The 18,540-nt window shown below is 39.9% G+C and overlaps 1 protein-coding gene across 3 annotated transcripts in view; it reads left to right on the top strand.

Moving 5' to 3' along the window:
• The window catches only part of LOC128688024 (uncharacterized), a 232,074-nt gene that overhangs the window by 144,852 nt on the left and 68,682 nt on the right, over window positions 1–18,540 (top strand). For all 3 annotated transcript variants that reach the window (XM_070083757.1, XM_070083758.1, XM_070083756.1), the window contains 3 exons: window positions 10,811–10,971; window positions 11,167–11,286; window positions 11,471–11,548. In XM_070083757.1, the coding sequence (XP_069939858.1) occupies window positions 10,811–10,971; window positions 11,167–11,286; window positions 11,471–11,548 (359 nt within the window). The remainder of the gene's footprint in view (window positions 1–10,810; window positions 10,972–11,166; window positions 11,287–11,470; window positions 11,549–18,540) is intronic.

Below are 18,540 nucleotides of genomic sequence, written 5' to 3'. Positions count from 1 at the left end.
ATTCAGTTTGGAAACAAAGCTGCAAATGATCCAATTAACATAACGCTAAATGGATCATCAGTCACAAGACTCACAGAGGGAAAATTCCTAGGTATCCACCTTGACAGTAGCCTTAAGTTATGGACACACATACAACAAATCACTAAGAAAATCTCCAAGACTGTAGGCATACTATCAAAGATAAAGTACTACGTTCCACAATCAGCTCTCCTGGCACTGTACCATTCACTCATATACCCTTATCTTACATATGGAATTTGTGCATGGGGATCAACAACATCAAATCACCTAAAACCCCTAATGACCCAGCAAAAGGCAGCAGTAAGAATGATAACAAATTCCCACTCCCGCCAGCATACTCCACCAATTTTCAGAAGTCTGAATCTGCTTACCATTAAGAACATCCATACTTATTCATGTGCCTACTACATACACAGAAGAATACATGCAAATATAAACCCCCCACTCAAACTTTTCCTCACCAACCTAAACAGGACACATGACCACAACACAAGACACATTCTCTTTTTGATATACCTCGTGTCCATATCACACTGTGTATAAACTCTAAGCACATAAAGGGCCCCAAAATATGGAATTCATTACCAGAAGATATTAAAGTAACCCAGTCTGAAAATCAATTTAAGACTTCTCAAAAGCCACTTAATCACCCTAGATTAAATGCTAAATACTAAGTACACATTTACTCACTTATGTACTCCCACATCATAACTGATACAATCACATTGAACCTTTTATCCATTGTTGACAGGAATATAATTGAATCATTGTTTTTCACAAAAGCATTTTAGAATATAAATACGTATATCTTTGTATTATGCAAATATTCATTCATTTATAATTAATATTCTACTGTACAACTGTGAAATAATTACTTTCCTACTGTAGAACTATGATATACTACTCCTTAGTATTAAGTAGAATGTAAGCCAATAATGTTAAGTTGGCCCATAATGCCAAGGCATAATAGAGGCTCTCTTTGCATTGCAACCCACTATTGTATATACACAATCTCAATGTATTGTTTCCTTTTTTTTTTTTTTTTCAACAAGTCGGCCGTCTCCCACCGAGGCAGGGTGACCCAAAAAAAGAAAGAAAATCCCCAACAAGAAAATACTTTCATCATCTTTCAACACTTTCACCACATTCACACATTATCACTGCTTTTGCAGAGGTGCTCAGAATACAACAGTTTAGAAGCATATACGTATAAAGATACACAACATATCCCTCCAAACTGCCAATATCCCAAACCCCTCCTTTAAAGTGCAGGCATTGTACTTCCCATTTCCAGAACTCAAGTCCGACTATATGAAAATAACCGGTTTCCCTGAATCCCTTCACTAAATATTACCCTGCTCACACTCCAACAGATCGTCAGGTCCCAAGTACCATTCGTCTCCATTCACTCCTATCTAACACGCTCATGCACGCTTGCTGGAAGTCCAAGCCCCTTGCCCACAAAACCTCCTTTACCCCCTCTCTCCAACCCTTTCGAGGACGACCCCTACCCCGCCTTCCTTTCCCTATAGATTTATATGCTTTCCATGTCATTCTACTTTGATCCATTCTCTCTAAATGACCAAACCACCTCAACAACCCCTCTTCTGCCCTCTGACTAATACTTTTATTAACTCCACACCTTTTCCTAATTTCCACACTCCGAATTTTCTGCATAATATTTACACCACACATTGCCCTTAAACAGGACATCTCCACTGCCTCCAACCGTCTCCTCGCTGCTGCATTTACCACCCAAGCTTCACACCCTTGTAAGAGTGTTGGTACTACTATACTTTCATACATTCCTTTCTTTGCCTCCATAGATAACGTTTTTTGACTCCACATATACCTTAACGCACGTTTTTTGACTCCACATATACCTTAACGCACCACTCAACTTTTTTCCCTCATCAATTCTATGATTAACCTCATCCTTCATAAATCCATCCACCGACACGTCAACTCCCAAGTATCTGAAAACATTCACTTCTTCCATACTCCTCCTCCCCAATTTGATATCCAATTTTTCTTTATCTTAATCATTTGATACCCTCATCACCTCACTCTTTTCTATGTTCACTTTCAACTTTCTACCTTTACACACATTCCCAAACTCATCCACTAACCTTCGCAATTTTTCTTTAGAATCTCCCATAAGCACAGTATCATCAGCAAAAAGTAACTGTGCTAATTCCCATTTTGAATTTGATTCCCCGAAATTTAATCCCACCCCTCTCCTGAACACCCTACCTGGAGAGAGTTTACCTGGAGAGAGTTTCGGGGGTCAACGCCCCCGCGGCCCGGTCTGTGACCAGGCCTCCTGGTGGATCAGCGCCTGATCAACCAGGCTGTTGCTGCTGGCTGCACGCAAACCAACGTACGAGCCACAGCCCGGCTGATCAGGAACTGACTTTAGGTGCTTGTCCAGTGCCAGCTTGAAGACTGCCAGGGGTCTGTTGGTAATCCCCCTTATGTGTGCTGGGAGGCAGTTGAACAGTCTCGGGCCCCTGCCACTTATTGTATGGTCTCTTAACGTGCTAGTGACACCCCTGCTTTTCATTGGGGGGATGGTGCATCGTCTGCCAAGTCTTTTGCTTTCGTAGTGAGTGATTTTCGTGTGCAAGTTCGGTACTAGTCCCTCTAGGATTTTCCAGGTGTATATAATCATGTATCTCTCCCTCCTGCGTTCCAGGGAATACAGGTTTAGAAACCTCAAGCGCTCCCAGTAATTGAGGTGTTTTATCTCCGTTATGCGCGCCGTGAAAGTTCTCTGTACATTTTCTAGGTCGGCAATTTCACCTGCCTTGAAAGGTGCTGTTAGAGTGCAGCAATATTCCAGCCTAGATAGAACAAGTGACCTGAAGAGTGTCATCATGGGCTTGGCCTCCCTAGCATTTACTTCCTTTACAACCCCATCTATAAATATATTAAACAACCATGGTGACATTACACATCCCTGTCTAAGACCTACTTTTACCGGGAAGTAGTCTCCCTCTCTTCTACACACCCTAACCTGAGCCTCACTATCCTCATAAAAACTCTTTACAGCATTTAATAACTTACCACCTATTCCATTTACTTGCAACATCTGCCACATTGCTCCTCTATCCACTCTATCATATGCCTTTTCTAAATCCATAAATGCAATAAAAACTTTATCTAAATACTGTTCACATATATGCTTCAATGTAAACACTTGATCTACACATCCCCTACCCACTCTGAAACCTCCTTGCTCATCCGCAATCCTACATTCTTCTTACCTCTAATTCTGTCAATTATAACCCTACCGTACACTTTTCCTGGTATACTCAGTAAACTTATTCCTTTATAATTTTTACAGTCTCTTTTGTCCCCTTTCCCTTTATATAAAGGGACTATACATGCTCTCCGCCAATCCCTAGGTACCTTCCCCTCTTTCATACATTTATTAAACAAAAGTACCAACCACTCCAATACTATATCCCCCCCTGCTTTTAACATTTCTGTCATGATCCCATCAGTTACAGCTGCTTTACCCCCTTTCATTCTACGTAATGCCTCACGTACCTCCCCCACACTTACAATCTGCTCTTCTTCTCTCCTAAATGATGGTATATCTCCCTGACCAGTGCATGAAATTACTGCCTCTCTTTCTTCCTTAACATTTAAAAGTTCCTCAAAATATTCTCGCCATCTACCTAATACCTCCATCTCCCCATCTACTAACTCCCCTACTCTGCTTTTAACTGACAAATCCATACTTTCCCTAGACTTTCTTAACTTGTTTAATCACTCCAAAGTTTTTTCTTATTTTCATTAAAATTTCTTGACAGTGCCTCTCCCACTCTATCATCTGCTCTCCTTTTGCACTCTCTCACCACTCTCTTTACCTTTCTTTTACTCTCCATATACTCTGCTCTTCTTATAACACTTCTGCAAAGACATTAAATAAATATAGAAATAAATAAATAAATAAAGGTAGAAAATTGAAAGTGAACATAGAAAAGAGTAAGGTGATGAGAGTCTCAGATGATTTAGATAAAAAAAATCGGATATCAAATTGGAGAGGAGTATGGAAGAAGTGAATGTTTTCAGATATTTGGGAATTGACGTGTCAGCGGATGGATGTATGAAGGATGAGGTTAACCATAGAATTGATGAAGGAAAAAATGTGTGAGTGGTGCATTGAGGTATATGTGGAGACAAAAAACATTATCTATGGAGGCTAAGAAAGGAATGTATGAAAGTATAGTGGTACCAACACTGTTATATGGGTGTGAAGCTTGGGTTGTAAATGCTGCAGCGAGGAGGTATTAGAGATGTCCTGTCTAAGGGCAATGTGTCGTGTAAATATTATGCAGAGAATTCAGTGTGTGGAAATTAGGAGAAGGTGTGGAGTTAATAAAAGTATTAGTCAGAGGGCTGAAGAGGGGTTGTTGAGGTGGTTTGGTCATTTAGAGAGAATGGATCAAAGTAGAAGGACTTGAAGAGTGTATAAATCTGTAGAGTAAGGAAGGCGGGGTAGGGGTCGTCCTTGAAAAGGTTGGAGGGAGTGGGTAAAGGAGGTTTTGTGGGTGTGTTAGATAATAGTGAATGGAGGCGAATGGTATTTGGGACCTGACGAGCTGTTGGAGTGTGAGCAGGGTAATATTTAGTGAAGGGATTCAGGGAACTGGTTATTTTTACATGGCTGGACTTGAATACTGGAAATGGGAAGTACAGTGCCTGCAACTTAACCCTTTCAGGGTCGAGAGGCCCTCTCCTAAACGTGTTCTCAGGATCGAAAATTTTTCGGGGAAAAAAAAAAGATTTTTTTAACGAAAAGATAGAGAATCTTTTCCCGAGCATAAAGACACCAAAAGTATGAAATTTGATGGAAAACTTATGGAATTATGCTCTCACGAAGTTAGTGGTCTCGAGAATGTTTATGCATCAGTGATTTTGCCCACTTTGAGCCCTATTTTTGGCCAATTCCAGTGAGCTAGTCGAAAGAAATCATAACTGCACCTACCATCCGACTTACGACCTGCTCGACATACGTCCACTCGACTTACGACCGTGCATCTGGCAGCTAGGCTGGGCCGGCTGATGCACACCACTGCAGATGACACCCGAATGTGCATGACAGTGTCTTCCATTGCAGACACTGCAAGGCTCCAGGCGGACATCAACCAAATCTTTCAGTGGGCTGCAGAAATCAATATGAAGTTCAACGATGAGAAATTTCAATTACTCAGATATGGTAAACACGAGGAATTTAAATCTTCATCAGAGTACAAAACAAATTCTGGCCACAAAATAGAGTGAAACACCAACGTCAAAGACCTGGGAGTGATCATGTCGGAGGATCTCACCTTCAAGGACCATAACATTGTATCAATCGCATCTGCTAGAAAAATGACAGGATGGATAATGAGAACCTTCAAAACTAGGGAGGCCAAGCCCATGATGACACTCTTCAGGTCACTTGTTCTATCTAGGCTGGAATATTGCTGCACACTAACAGCACCTTTCAAGGCAGGTGAAATTGCTGACCTAGAAAATGTACAGAGAACCTTCACGGCGCGCATAACGGAGATAAAACACCTCAATTACTGGGAGCGCTTGAGGTTCCTAAACCTGTATTCCCTGGAATGCAGGCGGGAGAGATACATGATTATATACACCTGGAAAATCCTAGAGGAACTATTACCGAACTTGCACACGAAAATCACTCGCTACGAAAGCAAAAGACTTGGCAGACGATGCAACATCCCCTCAATGAAAAGCAGGGGTGTCACTAGCACGTTAAGAGACCATACAATAAGTGTCAGGGGCCCGAGACTGTTCAACTGCCTCCCAGCATACATAAGGGGGATTACCAACAGACCCCTGGCAGTCTTCAAGCTGGCACTGGACAAGCACCTAAAGTCGGTTCCTGACCAGCCGGGCTGTGGCTCGTACGTTGGTTTGTGTGCAGCCAGCAGCAACAGCCTGGTTGATCAGGCTCTGATCCACCAGGAGGCCTGGTCACAGACCGGGCTGCGGGGGCGTTAACCCCCGGAACTCTCTCCAGGTAAACTCCAGGTACAATATTTGACAATACTCGTGGCGGCAATGCGTCATGCAGGCAGCATCAGTTTGAGTAACCCTGCCCTATCAGCAGCATCATACTATATTAACTGTACTAACTGGACAGTAAATTTCACCATGGCCCCTAAGATGAAGTCTGAATCTTGCACTGGAGATTGTGGCAAGAAAGGCTCTTACTCTCAAACTCTCTATTTGTTTTCACTGTTGCACATAAACCTGTCTGTATCTGTCTGCTTGTATATTTGTGTATCTCTGTGTGTCTGTTTATCTGTCGGTCTACCTGTGTGTCTGTCTTTCTGTCTACCTGTGTCTATGTCTACCTGTGTGTCTTTCTGTCTACCTGTGTGTCTGTCTTTGTCTACCTGTGTCTTTCTGTCTTCCTGTGTGTCTGTCTACTTGTGTGTCTGTCTTTGTCTACCTGTGTGTGTCTTTCTGTCTGCCTGTGTGTCTTTCTACCTGTGTGTGTCTTTCTGTCTACCAGTGTGTGTCTTTCTGTCTACCTGTGTCTGTCTCTGTCTACCTGTGTGTGTCTTTCTGTCTACCTGTGTGTGTCTTTCTGTCTACCTGTGTGTCTTTCTGTCTACCTGTGTCTTTCTGTCTGCTTGTCTGTCTCAGAGCCACTCATTAAGAGTGTAATTGGTCTTGAAGACGCCATATTAATAAAGATAATAACACATTAATAATCGCTGAAGCGCATTAAATGTGTATAAAACGTTGATATAGACATTTTGCTTAATCCATCTATGATTTCTTTTTCAAAATTATATAACAAACATGCCTCATAATATATAAACATATAAATTAACAAATATGAGATGTTTTTCTGGCCGGCTTGACAGAGTGAACAGAAACCATTCGTGTCCGGGCTGGCAACAACAACAACGTTTGTTTACATAACTCGCCAACCTTCTACACTCTCATTCGTTTATTCATTTAATCTTGTTTACTCACCTCTCACTCTACATTAAGACTACAGATATTTTAAGGTAAGTAATGAGTGGACACGATTATTGTATTATAGTTTAATAATAATATTATTATTATTAGTAGTATATATGTATTATTGTAATAATAATAATAATAATAATTATTATTTTTTTTTTTTTTTTTCAACAAGTCGGCCGTCTCCCACCGAGGCAGGGTGACCCAAAAAAGAAAGAAAATCCCCAAAAAGAAAATACTTTCATCATCATTCAACACTTTCACCACACTCGCACATTATCACTGTTTTTGCAGAGGTGCTCAGAATATAACAGTCTAGAAGCATACACACATAAAGATACACAACATATCCCTCCAAACTGCCAATATCCCAAACCCCTCCTTTAAAGTGCAGGCATTGTACTTCCCATTTCCAGGACTCAAGTCCGACTATATGAAAATAACCGGTTTCCCTGAATCCCTTCACTAAATATTACCCTGCTCACACTCCAACAGATCGTCAGGTCCCAAGTACCATTCGTCTCCATTCACTCCTAATAATAATAATAATAATAATAATAATAATTATTATTATTGTTATTAATTTAGGGCACTGGAGCACAGATCCACTGTATAGCACTTTGTCTGGATTTTTTGGGTTATCCTAGGTAATTTATACTATGTATGATAACTTCACTTATGTGTACCTGTGAGAGAGAGAGAGTTAGAGATACAGAGAGACAGCCACATTCAGTCGGCCACCCGGCCAGCCAGCCAGCTACGTATTACACATGTTTCAGAGTTGTTTCTCTTTACTTAGGGTATAGGTTATACTACATTCTGGCAGGATGACACAACCAGTGGTATTCTCCCATTCACTGTGTCGACAATACATAAAGATAACAGTAACATTTGATACTGTATGCGATGTAAAATTTACAATACAGTTCGCTACCATGTATACATTATATACAGTACATAAATAATTAAAATATAACAATAGAAGTAAATTATGGTAAAAAGAATGAAATAATGATTGTACATTACATTACAGTACTATGTAGGTAGTTTATATAGGAAAAGTTTGACATTATGCCCTGCCCAGTATGTCGGCAATTTTCAAAGGTTCGACTTATGTCCATTTTGACTTACGACCAGTTGGTCGGAATCAGGCTTGGTCGTAAGTCGGATGGTAGGTGTATTTCACTAGAACTCCATTTTTTCTACTGAATGAATACAAGAAACCACCCATTTACTGATTTCAACTTTCCAATAAAGTGGTCAGAATTTAGCAATTTTGCCAATTTCACACAAATTTCAAAAGATGCCAATTTCCAGATAGGGTCCAGAATAAACAAGACATACATTCCTGGCACTAAAATATTCCCTTTGTTCATTAGTCATGTCCCCAGGCCCCTCTTGCATTTCTTTTGCTTTCCACTTTGAATTTTTATTCTCACAGAAAATAGAAGATTTACTGTTATGCAGACTACTGCATTAGTGTAGAAATCATATAAATAATATCAGCGCATTTGTGAAAGAATATTATACTCACCAGTTGACATGCATTGGACGCATGGCATGATTGATTTACTTTTGAACTTTGGCAAAAATCGAACATTTCTGCTACAGTGGACCCCCGGTTCGCGAAGCCATCGGTATCTGATAAATCCGGTATCCGAAGAATTATATCACAAAACATTTGTCTCGGTTCCCGTTACAAAACCTGGTATGCGATACGATTCGTACGAGACGTGTCCACGTGTGGCCTGAACTGCCTGGTGTGTGCCAGTGTGCGCGCATCTAAGGATACATTCGGTACATTCCATATTATCCATATTATCACTGTTTTTGGTGCTTGTTTCTGCAAAATAAGTCACCATGGGCCCCAAGAAAGCTTCTAGTGCCAACCCATCAAGACCAAGGGTGCTAATGACTATTGAAATGAAGAAAGAGATAATTGCAAAGTATGAAAGTGGAGTGCGTGTGTCGGAGCTGGCCAAGTTGTATAGTAAACCCCAATCAACCATCTCTACTATAGTGAGCAGGAAAACGGCAATCAAGGAAGCTGTTCTTGCAAAAGGTGCAACTGTGATTACGAAACAGCGACCGCAAGTGTTAGAAAATGTTTAGAGACTGTTATTGGTGTGGATAAATGAAAAACAGATAGCAGGAGATAGCATCTCTCAAGCGATAATTTGTGAAAAGGCTAGGCAGTTGCATGAGGATTTAATTAGAAAAATGCCTGCAACTAGTGGTGATGTGAGTGAATTTAAGGCCAGCAAAGGTTGGTTTGAAAGATTTTAGAATCGTAGTGGCATACATAGTGTGATTAGGCATGGTGAGGCTGCCAGTTCAGACCAAAAAGCAGCTGAAAAATATGTGCATGAATTCAAGGAGTTGAATTCAAGATATGTTGTGCGACAGAAGTCCAGTGACTCTCAGGCTGGTCCTAGTGGCATTAAAAGAAGAAGAAATAGCCCTGGAAAAGGACTTACTACCTCAAGTCCTAATGGAAGGGGATTCTCCTTCTAAACACTAACACCTCTCCCCTCTTCCCATCCCATCAATCATCACCAGATCTTCATTAAAGGTAAGTGTCAATTATTCTATTGTGATTATTCTATTGTTATTATTGTTATTGTAATTGTTATATTGCATTAAACTTAATATTTCATGTGGTAAAAGTTTTTTTTTCATACTTTTGGGTGTCTTGCACGGATTAAGTTGATTTCCATTATTTCTTATGGGGAAAATTGATTCGCTTTCCGATAATTTTGGTTTACGATCAGGTCTCAGGAACGGATTAATATCGTGAACCGGGGGTCCACTGTACTTTGAGCTCAATTTCAAGGTACTTTTTATTGTAAAACCAATCAGAATCATCTCAATTTTTGTAATATGTCTTCCATTCTATAAAATGAGACCAGGAAAACTAGAATACAATTATAAATACCATACGAAAATACAGTGCAAAGTCGCTGTTTTAAACCAAAAATGCACTCTATGCTGCAGAATTTTTTTTATACTGTGCACACTGACCACATAGACCCATTCTTTCATATGTAGGCCTACCAGTTTTCGCTAGATTTGAAGGCGCTAGAATTTACGCGTACTAGTACGTCAATAACCCTGGTGCGTAAGCCGTACTAGTATGTCGGAAACCCTGAAAGGGTTAAAGGAGGGAGTTTGGGATATTGGCAGTTTGGAGGGATATGTTGTGTATCTTTATACGTATACGCTTCTAAACTGTTGTGTTCTGGGTACCTCTGTGAAAAACAGAGATTATGTATGAGTGAGGTGAAAGTGTTGAATGATGATGAAAGTATTTTCTTTTTGGGGATTTTCTTTCTTTTTGGGTCACTCTGCCTCGGTGGGAGACAGCCAATTTGTTAAAAAAAAAAAAAAATACACACCCCTCTGGGTTTTCTTCTATTTTCTTACAAGTTCTTGTTCTGGTTTATTTCCTCTTATCTCCATGGGGAAGTGGAACAGAATTCTTCCTCCGTAAGCCATGTGTGTAGTAAGAGGTGGCTAAAAGGCCGGGAGCAAAAAGTTAGTAACCCCTTCTTCTGTATATAATGCTAAAGTTAAAAAGAGAATCTTTTGTTTTTCTTTTTGGGCCACCCTGCTTCGGTGGGATATAACCAGTTCGTTGAAAGAAGAAAAGCTCAGTTACAGACTTCTCATTATCATTTGCCTGGGGCTCTCCAGAGTTACATACTACACCATTTACAACAGTTTCCTACCTTCGTGATTTAGTGTTAGTGTTTGGCTTGAGAACTGTAATACATAAAATTACATTTTACAGCCCAACTAGATGGCATAATGTTTACTTGTGGGATGTGCTCCTTCAAGACAGTTAAGAGAGACAATTACCTAGCACATATTGCTGAGCACAGAAGAGGTGAGAATAAGAAGCAATGTCAGGTGATGTCACCAACTAAAGTTAGCAAAACTGAAGCACCACAGGTTTGTATATTTTTTTTTTTTTGCTCTGTTTATTTTGAATCATACAAATTACACTCAATGAAAGTATAGTACTATATAGTAGTTCAGTTGTATGCATGTGTTTTTGTTTGTGATATTTGAAAGTACAAATATATTTAAGAGTTTCCAATTAGAGAGTTCTGATGATGATTTTTAATGATATTTGTAAATTTTCAGGCCATTTTAAGTGACATGGCACCACCAGCTCCACATGTGGTTAATATTGATGTGGATAGTGGGGCTGTTACAGTGGAAAGTCCAGTCAACACAGATTTTATTAATAATGTAAATGTACAGGTGGGTGGTTATAATTGTGGTCTGAGTTGGTGCATTTTTTATGATAATTTATATTCAAGCTTCACATCAAAGACAAAAAAAAAAAAGTCATTGTAGATTCACAACGAAGTATGTGCACCACATTGAAGGTAATTACTCTTTTGCTGTGATTTTTAGCCAAATAATGTTGGTTAACACTTTGCAGGCTCCAGTCCCAGGTCAAGTGATATTAGCTGGGGAACAGTATATCTATGCTGCTGTTGACTCCTCCATGTTGTCTCAGGTATGCCATTAGGCAACCCATCTCATTTTACATTTTTTTTTTTATATTTTTTAACACCATTCTTGGTGTTAATTTCTCAATGTTCCCTACATGTGGATATAAATTACATAAACCTGTATTTAATCAAAAATGGCATGGCACATCTGGGAATGAAGTCTTGGTGAACCCAGGCAACATTAAAAGAAGCACACACACAACTCGTAGTGTGAGGATTTCACAGAAAATTTTAAGCTTTATGATTTTAAATTTATAGTCAAAATTGAAATCTATTTCATTTAAAATTCAGTGATGTACAAAAACCTATAATGGTATAGAATCTTTGTAAACTTGCATTTACATGAGAGGTTGAAAGAGGGCATAAGCAGCATGAAAGCATTTTCATGTGTATTATGGTGCAGAAGTAAGGAAAATGTTGTAACTGATGATGAATATATTGTCACTGCACGTGTATAATTGTTTTATTTGTTTTTTTTTCAACAAGTCAGCCGTCTCCCACCGAGGCAGGGTGACCCAAAAAAAAGAAAGAAAATCCCCAAAAAGAAAATACTTTCACCATCATTCAACACTTTCACCACACTCACACATTATCACTGCTTTTGCAGAGGTGCTCAGAATACAACAGTTTAGAAGCATACACATATAAAGATACACAACATATCCCTCCAAACTGCCAATATCCCAAACCCCTCCTTTCGAGTGCAGGCATTGTACTTCCCATTTCCAGGACTCAAGTCCGACTATATGAAAATAACCGGTTTCCCTGAATCCCTTCACTAAATATTACCCTGCTCACACTCCAACAGATCGTCAGGTCCCAAGTACCATTCGTCTCCATTCACTCCTATCTAACACGCTCATGCATGCTTGCTGGAAGTCCAAGCCCCTTGCCCACAAAACCTCCTTTACCCCCCTCTCTCCAACCCTTTCGAGGACGACCCCTACCCCGCTTTCCTTCCCCTATAGATTTATATGCTTTCCATGTCATTCTACTTTGATCCATTCTCTCTAAATGACCAAACCACCTCAACAACCCCTCTTCTGCTCTCTGACTAATACTTTTATTAACTCCACACCTTTTCCTAATTTCCACACTCCGAATTTTCTGCATAATATTTACACCACACATTGCCCTTAAACACGACATCTCCACTGCCTCCAACCATCTCCTCGCTGCTGCATTTACCACCAAAGCTTCACACCCATATAAGAGTGTTGGTACTACTATACTTTCATACATTCCCTTCTTTGCCTCCATAGATAACGTTTTTTGACTCCACATATACCTCAACGCACCACTCACCTTTTTTCCTTCATCAATTCTATGATTAACCTCATCCTTCATAAATCCATCCGCCGACACGTCAACTCCCAAGAATCTGAAAACGTTCACTTCTTCCATACTCCTCCTCCCCAATTTCATATCCAATTTTTCTTTATCTAAATCATTTGATACCCTCATCACCTTACTCTTTTCTATGTTCACTTTCAACTTTCTACCTTTACACACATTCCCAAACTCATCCACTAACCTTTGCAATTTTTCTTTAGAGTCTCCCATAAGCACAATATCATCAGCAAAAAGTAACTGTGTCAATTCCCATTTTGAATTTGATTCCCCAAAATTTAATCCCACCCCTCTCCCAAACACCCTAGCATTTACTTCCTTTACAACCCCATCTATAAATATATTAAACAACCATGGTGACATTACATATCCATGTCTAAGACCTACTTTTACCGGGAAGTAGTCTCCCTCTCTTCTACACACCCTAACCTGAGCCTCACTATCCTCATAAAAACTCTTTACAGCATTTAATAACTTACCACCTATTCCATATACTTGCAACATCTGCAACATTGCTCCTCTATCCACTCTATCATATGCCTTTTCTAAATCCATAAATGCAATAAAAACTTCCCTACCTTTATCTAAATACTGTTCACATATATGCTTTAGTTATAGGTAATACATATTTTAAGAAAAAGAGGATAAATAAGTATACACGATATGATGTAGGGCGAAATGACAGTAGTTTGTGGGATTATGTATTGGTAGATAAAAGACTGTTGAGTAGACTTCAGGATGTACATGTTTATAGAGGGGCCACAGATATATCAGATCACTTTCTAGTTGTAGCTACACTGAGAGTAAAAGGTAGATGGGATACAAGGAGAATAGAAGCATCAGGGAAGAGAGAGGTGAAGGTTTATAAACTAAAAGAGGAGGCAGTTAGGGTAAGATATAAACAGCTATTGGAGGATAGATGGGCTAATGAGAGCATAGGCAATGGGGTCGAAGAGGTATGGGGTAGGTTTAAAAATGTAGTGTTAGAGTGTTCAGCAGAAGTTTGTGGTTACAGGAAAGTGGGTGCAGGAGGGAAGAGGAGCGATTGGTGGAATGATGATGTAAAGAGAGTAGTAAGGGAGAAAAAGTTAGCATATGAGAAGTTTTTACAAAGTAGAAGTGATGCAAGGAGGGAAGAGTATATGGAGAAAAAGAGAGAAGTTAAGAGAGTGGTGAAGCAATGTAAAAAGAGAGCAAATGAGAGAGTGGGTGAGATGTTATCAACAAATTTTGTTGAAAATAAGAAAAAGTTTTGGAGTGAGATTAACAAGTTAAGAAAGCCTAGAGAACAAATGGATTTGTCAGTTAAAAATAGGAGAGGAGAGTTATTAAATGGAGAGTTAGAGGTATTGGGAAGATGGAAGGAATATTTTGAGGAATTGTTAAATGTTGATGAAGATAGGGAAGCTGTGATTTCGTGTATAGGGCAAGGAGGAATAGCATCTTGTAGGAGTGAGGAAGAGCCAGTTGTGAGTGTGGGGGAAGTTCGTGAGGCAGTAGGTAAAATGAAAGGGGGTAAGGCAGCCGGGATTGATGGGATAAAGATAGAAATGTTAAAAGCAGGTGGGGATATAGTTTTGGAGTGGTTGGTGCAATTATTTAATAAATGTATGGAAGAGGGTAAGGTACCTAGGGATTGGCAGAGAGCATGCATAGTTCCTTTGTATAAAGGCAAAGGGGATAAAAGAGAGTGCAAAAATTATAGGGGGATAAGTCTGTTGAGTGTACCTGGTAAAGTGTATGGTAGAGTTATAATTGAAAGAATTAAGAGTAAGACGGAGAATAGGATAGCAGATGAACAAGGAGGCTTTAGGAAAGGTAGGGGGTGTGTGGACCAGGTGTTTACAGTGAAACATATAAGTGAACAGTATTTAGATAAGGCTAAAGAGGTCTTTGTGGCATTTATGGATTTGGAAAAGGCGTATGACAGGGTGGATAGGGGGGCAATGTGGCAGATGTTGCAAGTGTATGGTGTAGGAGGTAGGTTACTGAAAGCAGTGAAGAGTTTTTACGAGGATAGTGAGGCTCAAGTTAGAGTATGTAGGAAAGAAGGAAATTTTTTCCCAGTAAAAGTAGGCCTTAGACAAGGATGTGTGATGTCACCGTGGTTGTTTAATATATTTATAGATGGGGTTGTAAGAGAAGTAAATGCGAGGGTCTTGGCAAGAGGCGTGGAGTTAAAAGATAAAGAATCACACACAAAGTGGGAGTTGTCACAGCTGCTCTTTGCTGATGACACTGTGCTCTTGGGAGATTCTGAAGAGAAGTTGCAGAGATTGGTGGATGAATTTGGTAGGGTGTGCAAAAGAAGAAAATTAAAGGTGAATACAGGAAAGAGTAAGGTTATGAGGATAACAAAAAGATTAGGTGATGAAAGATTGAATATCAGATTGGAGGGAGAGAGTATGGAGGAGGTGAACGTATTCAGATATTTGGGAGTGGACGTGTCAGCGGATGGGTCTATGAAAGATGAGGTGAATCATAGAATTGATGAGGGAAAAAGAGTGAGTGGTGCACTTAGGAGTCTGTGGAGACAAAGAACTTTGTCCTTGGAGGCAAAGAGGGGAATGTATGAGAGTATAGTTTTACCAACGCTCTTATATGGGTGTGAAGCGTGGGTGATGAATGTTGCAGCGAGGAGAAGGCTGGAGGCAGTGGAGATGTCATGTCTGAGGGCAATGTGTGGTGTGAATATAATGCAGAGAATTCGTAGTTTGGAAGTTAGGAGGAGGTGCGGGATTACCAAAACTGTTGTCCAGAGGGCTGAGGAAGGGTTGTTGAGGTGGTTCGGACATGTAGAGAGAATGGAGCGAAACAGAATGACTTCAAGAGTGTATCAGTCTGTAGTGGAAGGAAGGCGGGGTAGGGGTCGGCCTAGGAAGGGTTGGAGGGAGGGGGTAAAGGAGGTTTTGTGTGCGAGGGGCTTGGACTTCCAGCAGGCATGCGTGAGCGTGTTTGATAGGAGTGAATGGAGACAAATGGTTTTTAATACTTGACGTGCTGTTGGAGTGTGAGCAAAGTAACATTTATGAAGGGATTCAGGGAAACCGGCAGGCCGGACTTGAGTCCTGGAGATGGGAAGTACAGTGCCTGCACTCTGAAGGAGGGGTGTTAATGTTGCAGTTTAAAAACTGTAGTGTAAAGCACCCTTCTGGCAAGACAGTGATGGAGTGAATGATGGTGAAAGTTTTTCTTTTTTGGGCCACCCTGCCTTGGTGGGAATCGGCCGGTGTGATAATAAAAAATAATAAAAAAAATATATATGCTTCAATGTAAACACTTGATCTACACATCCCCTACCCACTCTGAAACCTCCTTGCTCATCCGCAATCCTACATTCTGTCTTACCTCTAATTCTTTCAATTATAACCCTACTGTACACTTTTCCTGGTATACTGAGTAAACTTATTCCTCTATAATTTTTACAGTCTCTTTTGTCCCCTTTCCCTTTATATAAAGGGACTATACATGCTCTCCGCCAATCCCTAGGTACCTTCCCCTCTTTCATACATTTATTAAACAAAATACCAACCACTCCAACACTATATCCCCCCCCTGCTTTTAACATTTCTGTCATGATCCCGTCAGTTCCAGCTGCTTTACCCCCTTTCATTCTACGTAATGCCTCACGTACCTCCCCCACACTTACATTCTGCTCTTCTTCACTCCTAAAAGATGGTATACCTCCCTGACCAGTGCATGAAATTACTGCCTCTCTTTCTTCCTTAACATTTAAAAGTTCCTCAAAATATTCTCGCCATCTACCTAATACCTCCATCTCCCCATCTACTAACTCCCCTACTCTGTTTTTAACTGCCAAATCCATACTTTCCCTAGGCTTTCTTAACTTGTTTAACTCACTCCAAAATTTTTTCTTATTTTCATTAAAATTTCTTGACAGTGCCTCTCCCACTCTATCATCTGCTCTCCTTTTGCACTCTCTCACCACTCTCTTTACCTTTCTTTTACTCTCCATATACTCTGCTCTTCTTATAACACTTCTGCTTTGTAAAAACCTCTCATAAGCTACCTTTTTCTCTTTTATCACACCCTTTACTTCATCATTCCACCAATCACTCCTCTTTCCTCCTGCCCCCACCCTCCTATAACCACAAACTTCTGCCCCACATTCTAATACTGCATTTTTAAAACTATTCCAACCCTCTTCAACCCCCCCACTACTCATCTTTGCACTAGCCCACCTTTCTGCCAATAGTCGCTTATATTTCACCCGAACTTCCTCCTCCCTTAGTTTATACACTTTCACCTCCCTCTTACTTGTTGTTGCCACCTTCCTCTTTTCCCATCTACCTCTTACTCTAACTGTAGCTACAACTAAATAATGATGCGATATATCAGTTACCCCTCTATAAACATGTACATCCTGGAGCCTACCCATCAACCTTTTATCCACCAATACATAATCTAATAAACTACTTTCATAACGTGCTACATCATACCTTGTATATTTATTTATCCTCTTTTTCATAAAATATGTATTACTTATTACCAAATCTCTTTCTACACATAGCTCAATTAAAGGCTCCCCATTTACATTTACCCCTGGCACCCCAAATTTACCTACTACTCCCTCCATAACATTTTTACCCACTTTAGCATTGAAATCCCCAACCACCATTACTCTCACACTTGATTCAAAACTCCCCATGCATTCACTCAACATTTCCCAAAATCTCTCTCTCTCCTCTACACTTCTCTCTTCTCCAGGTGCATACACGCTTATTATAACCCACTTTTCACATCCAATCTTTATTTTACTCCACATAATCCTTGAATTAATACATTTATAGTCCCTCTTTTCCTGCCATAGCTTATCCTTCAACATTATTGCTACTCCTTCTTTAGCTCTAACTCTATTTGAAACCCCTGACCTAATCCCATTTATTCCTCTCCATTGAAACTCTCCCACCCCCTTCAGCTTTGTTTCACTTAAAGCCAGGACATCCAGCTTCTTCTCATTCATAACATCCAAACATAAATTAAGTTATGAAATTTATGGCTCTCTTTTAGAAAATTGCATTCTCAGCAAAGAAGAGAGAGTTTCAGTCTTACTAATACAGATTGCCGTTTTTGCCCTGAAATACTTTTGAAGTCTATAACTTGCCTTTTAACCCTTTCACTGTCGGTCCCGTAATATTACAGCCTTGAAGGCTGTGTCGGTCCCTTAATACTATGCCAAAATTCTAGTGGCTTCCAATCTTGCGGGAGATAGCTGGTAGGCCTACATATGAGAGAATTGGTCTGAGTGGCCAGTGTGCACAGTATAAAAAAAATCCTGCAGCACGCAGTGCATAATGATAAAAAAACTGCGACCATGTTTTTGGTTTAAAACCATGACTTTGCGGTGTATTTTTGTATGGTACATATTTATGGTTATATTCTTGTTTTCTTGGTCTCATTTGATAGAATGGAAGAATATTACAGAAATGAAGATGATTGTGAATGGTTTACAGACTAAAAGTACCTTGAAATTGAGCTCAAAGTACATAGTGGAAATGTTCGATTTTTGCCAATGATCAAGGGTAAACAAATGTCGTGCATCCAATACATGTTAACCGGTGGGTTTGATATGCTTTCACAAATGTGCTGTTATTATTTATACCATTTTTACAATAATGCAGTAGTC

The sequence above is a fragment of the Cherax quadricarinatus genome, chromosome 10 (genome assembly GCF_038502225.1).
Source record: "Cherax quadricarinatus isolate ZL_2023a chromosome 10, ASM3850222v1, whole genome shotgun sequence".
Taxonomy (NCBI): Eukaryota; Metazoa; Arthropoda; class Malacostraca; order Decapoda; family Parastacidae; genus Cherax; species Cherax quadricarinatus.
This window is presented reverse-complemented; position numbering and strand designations above follow the sequence as displayed.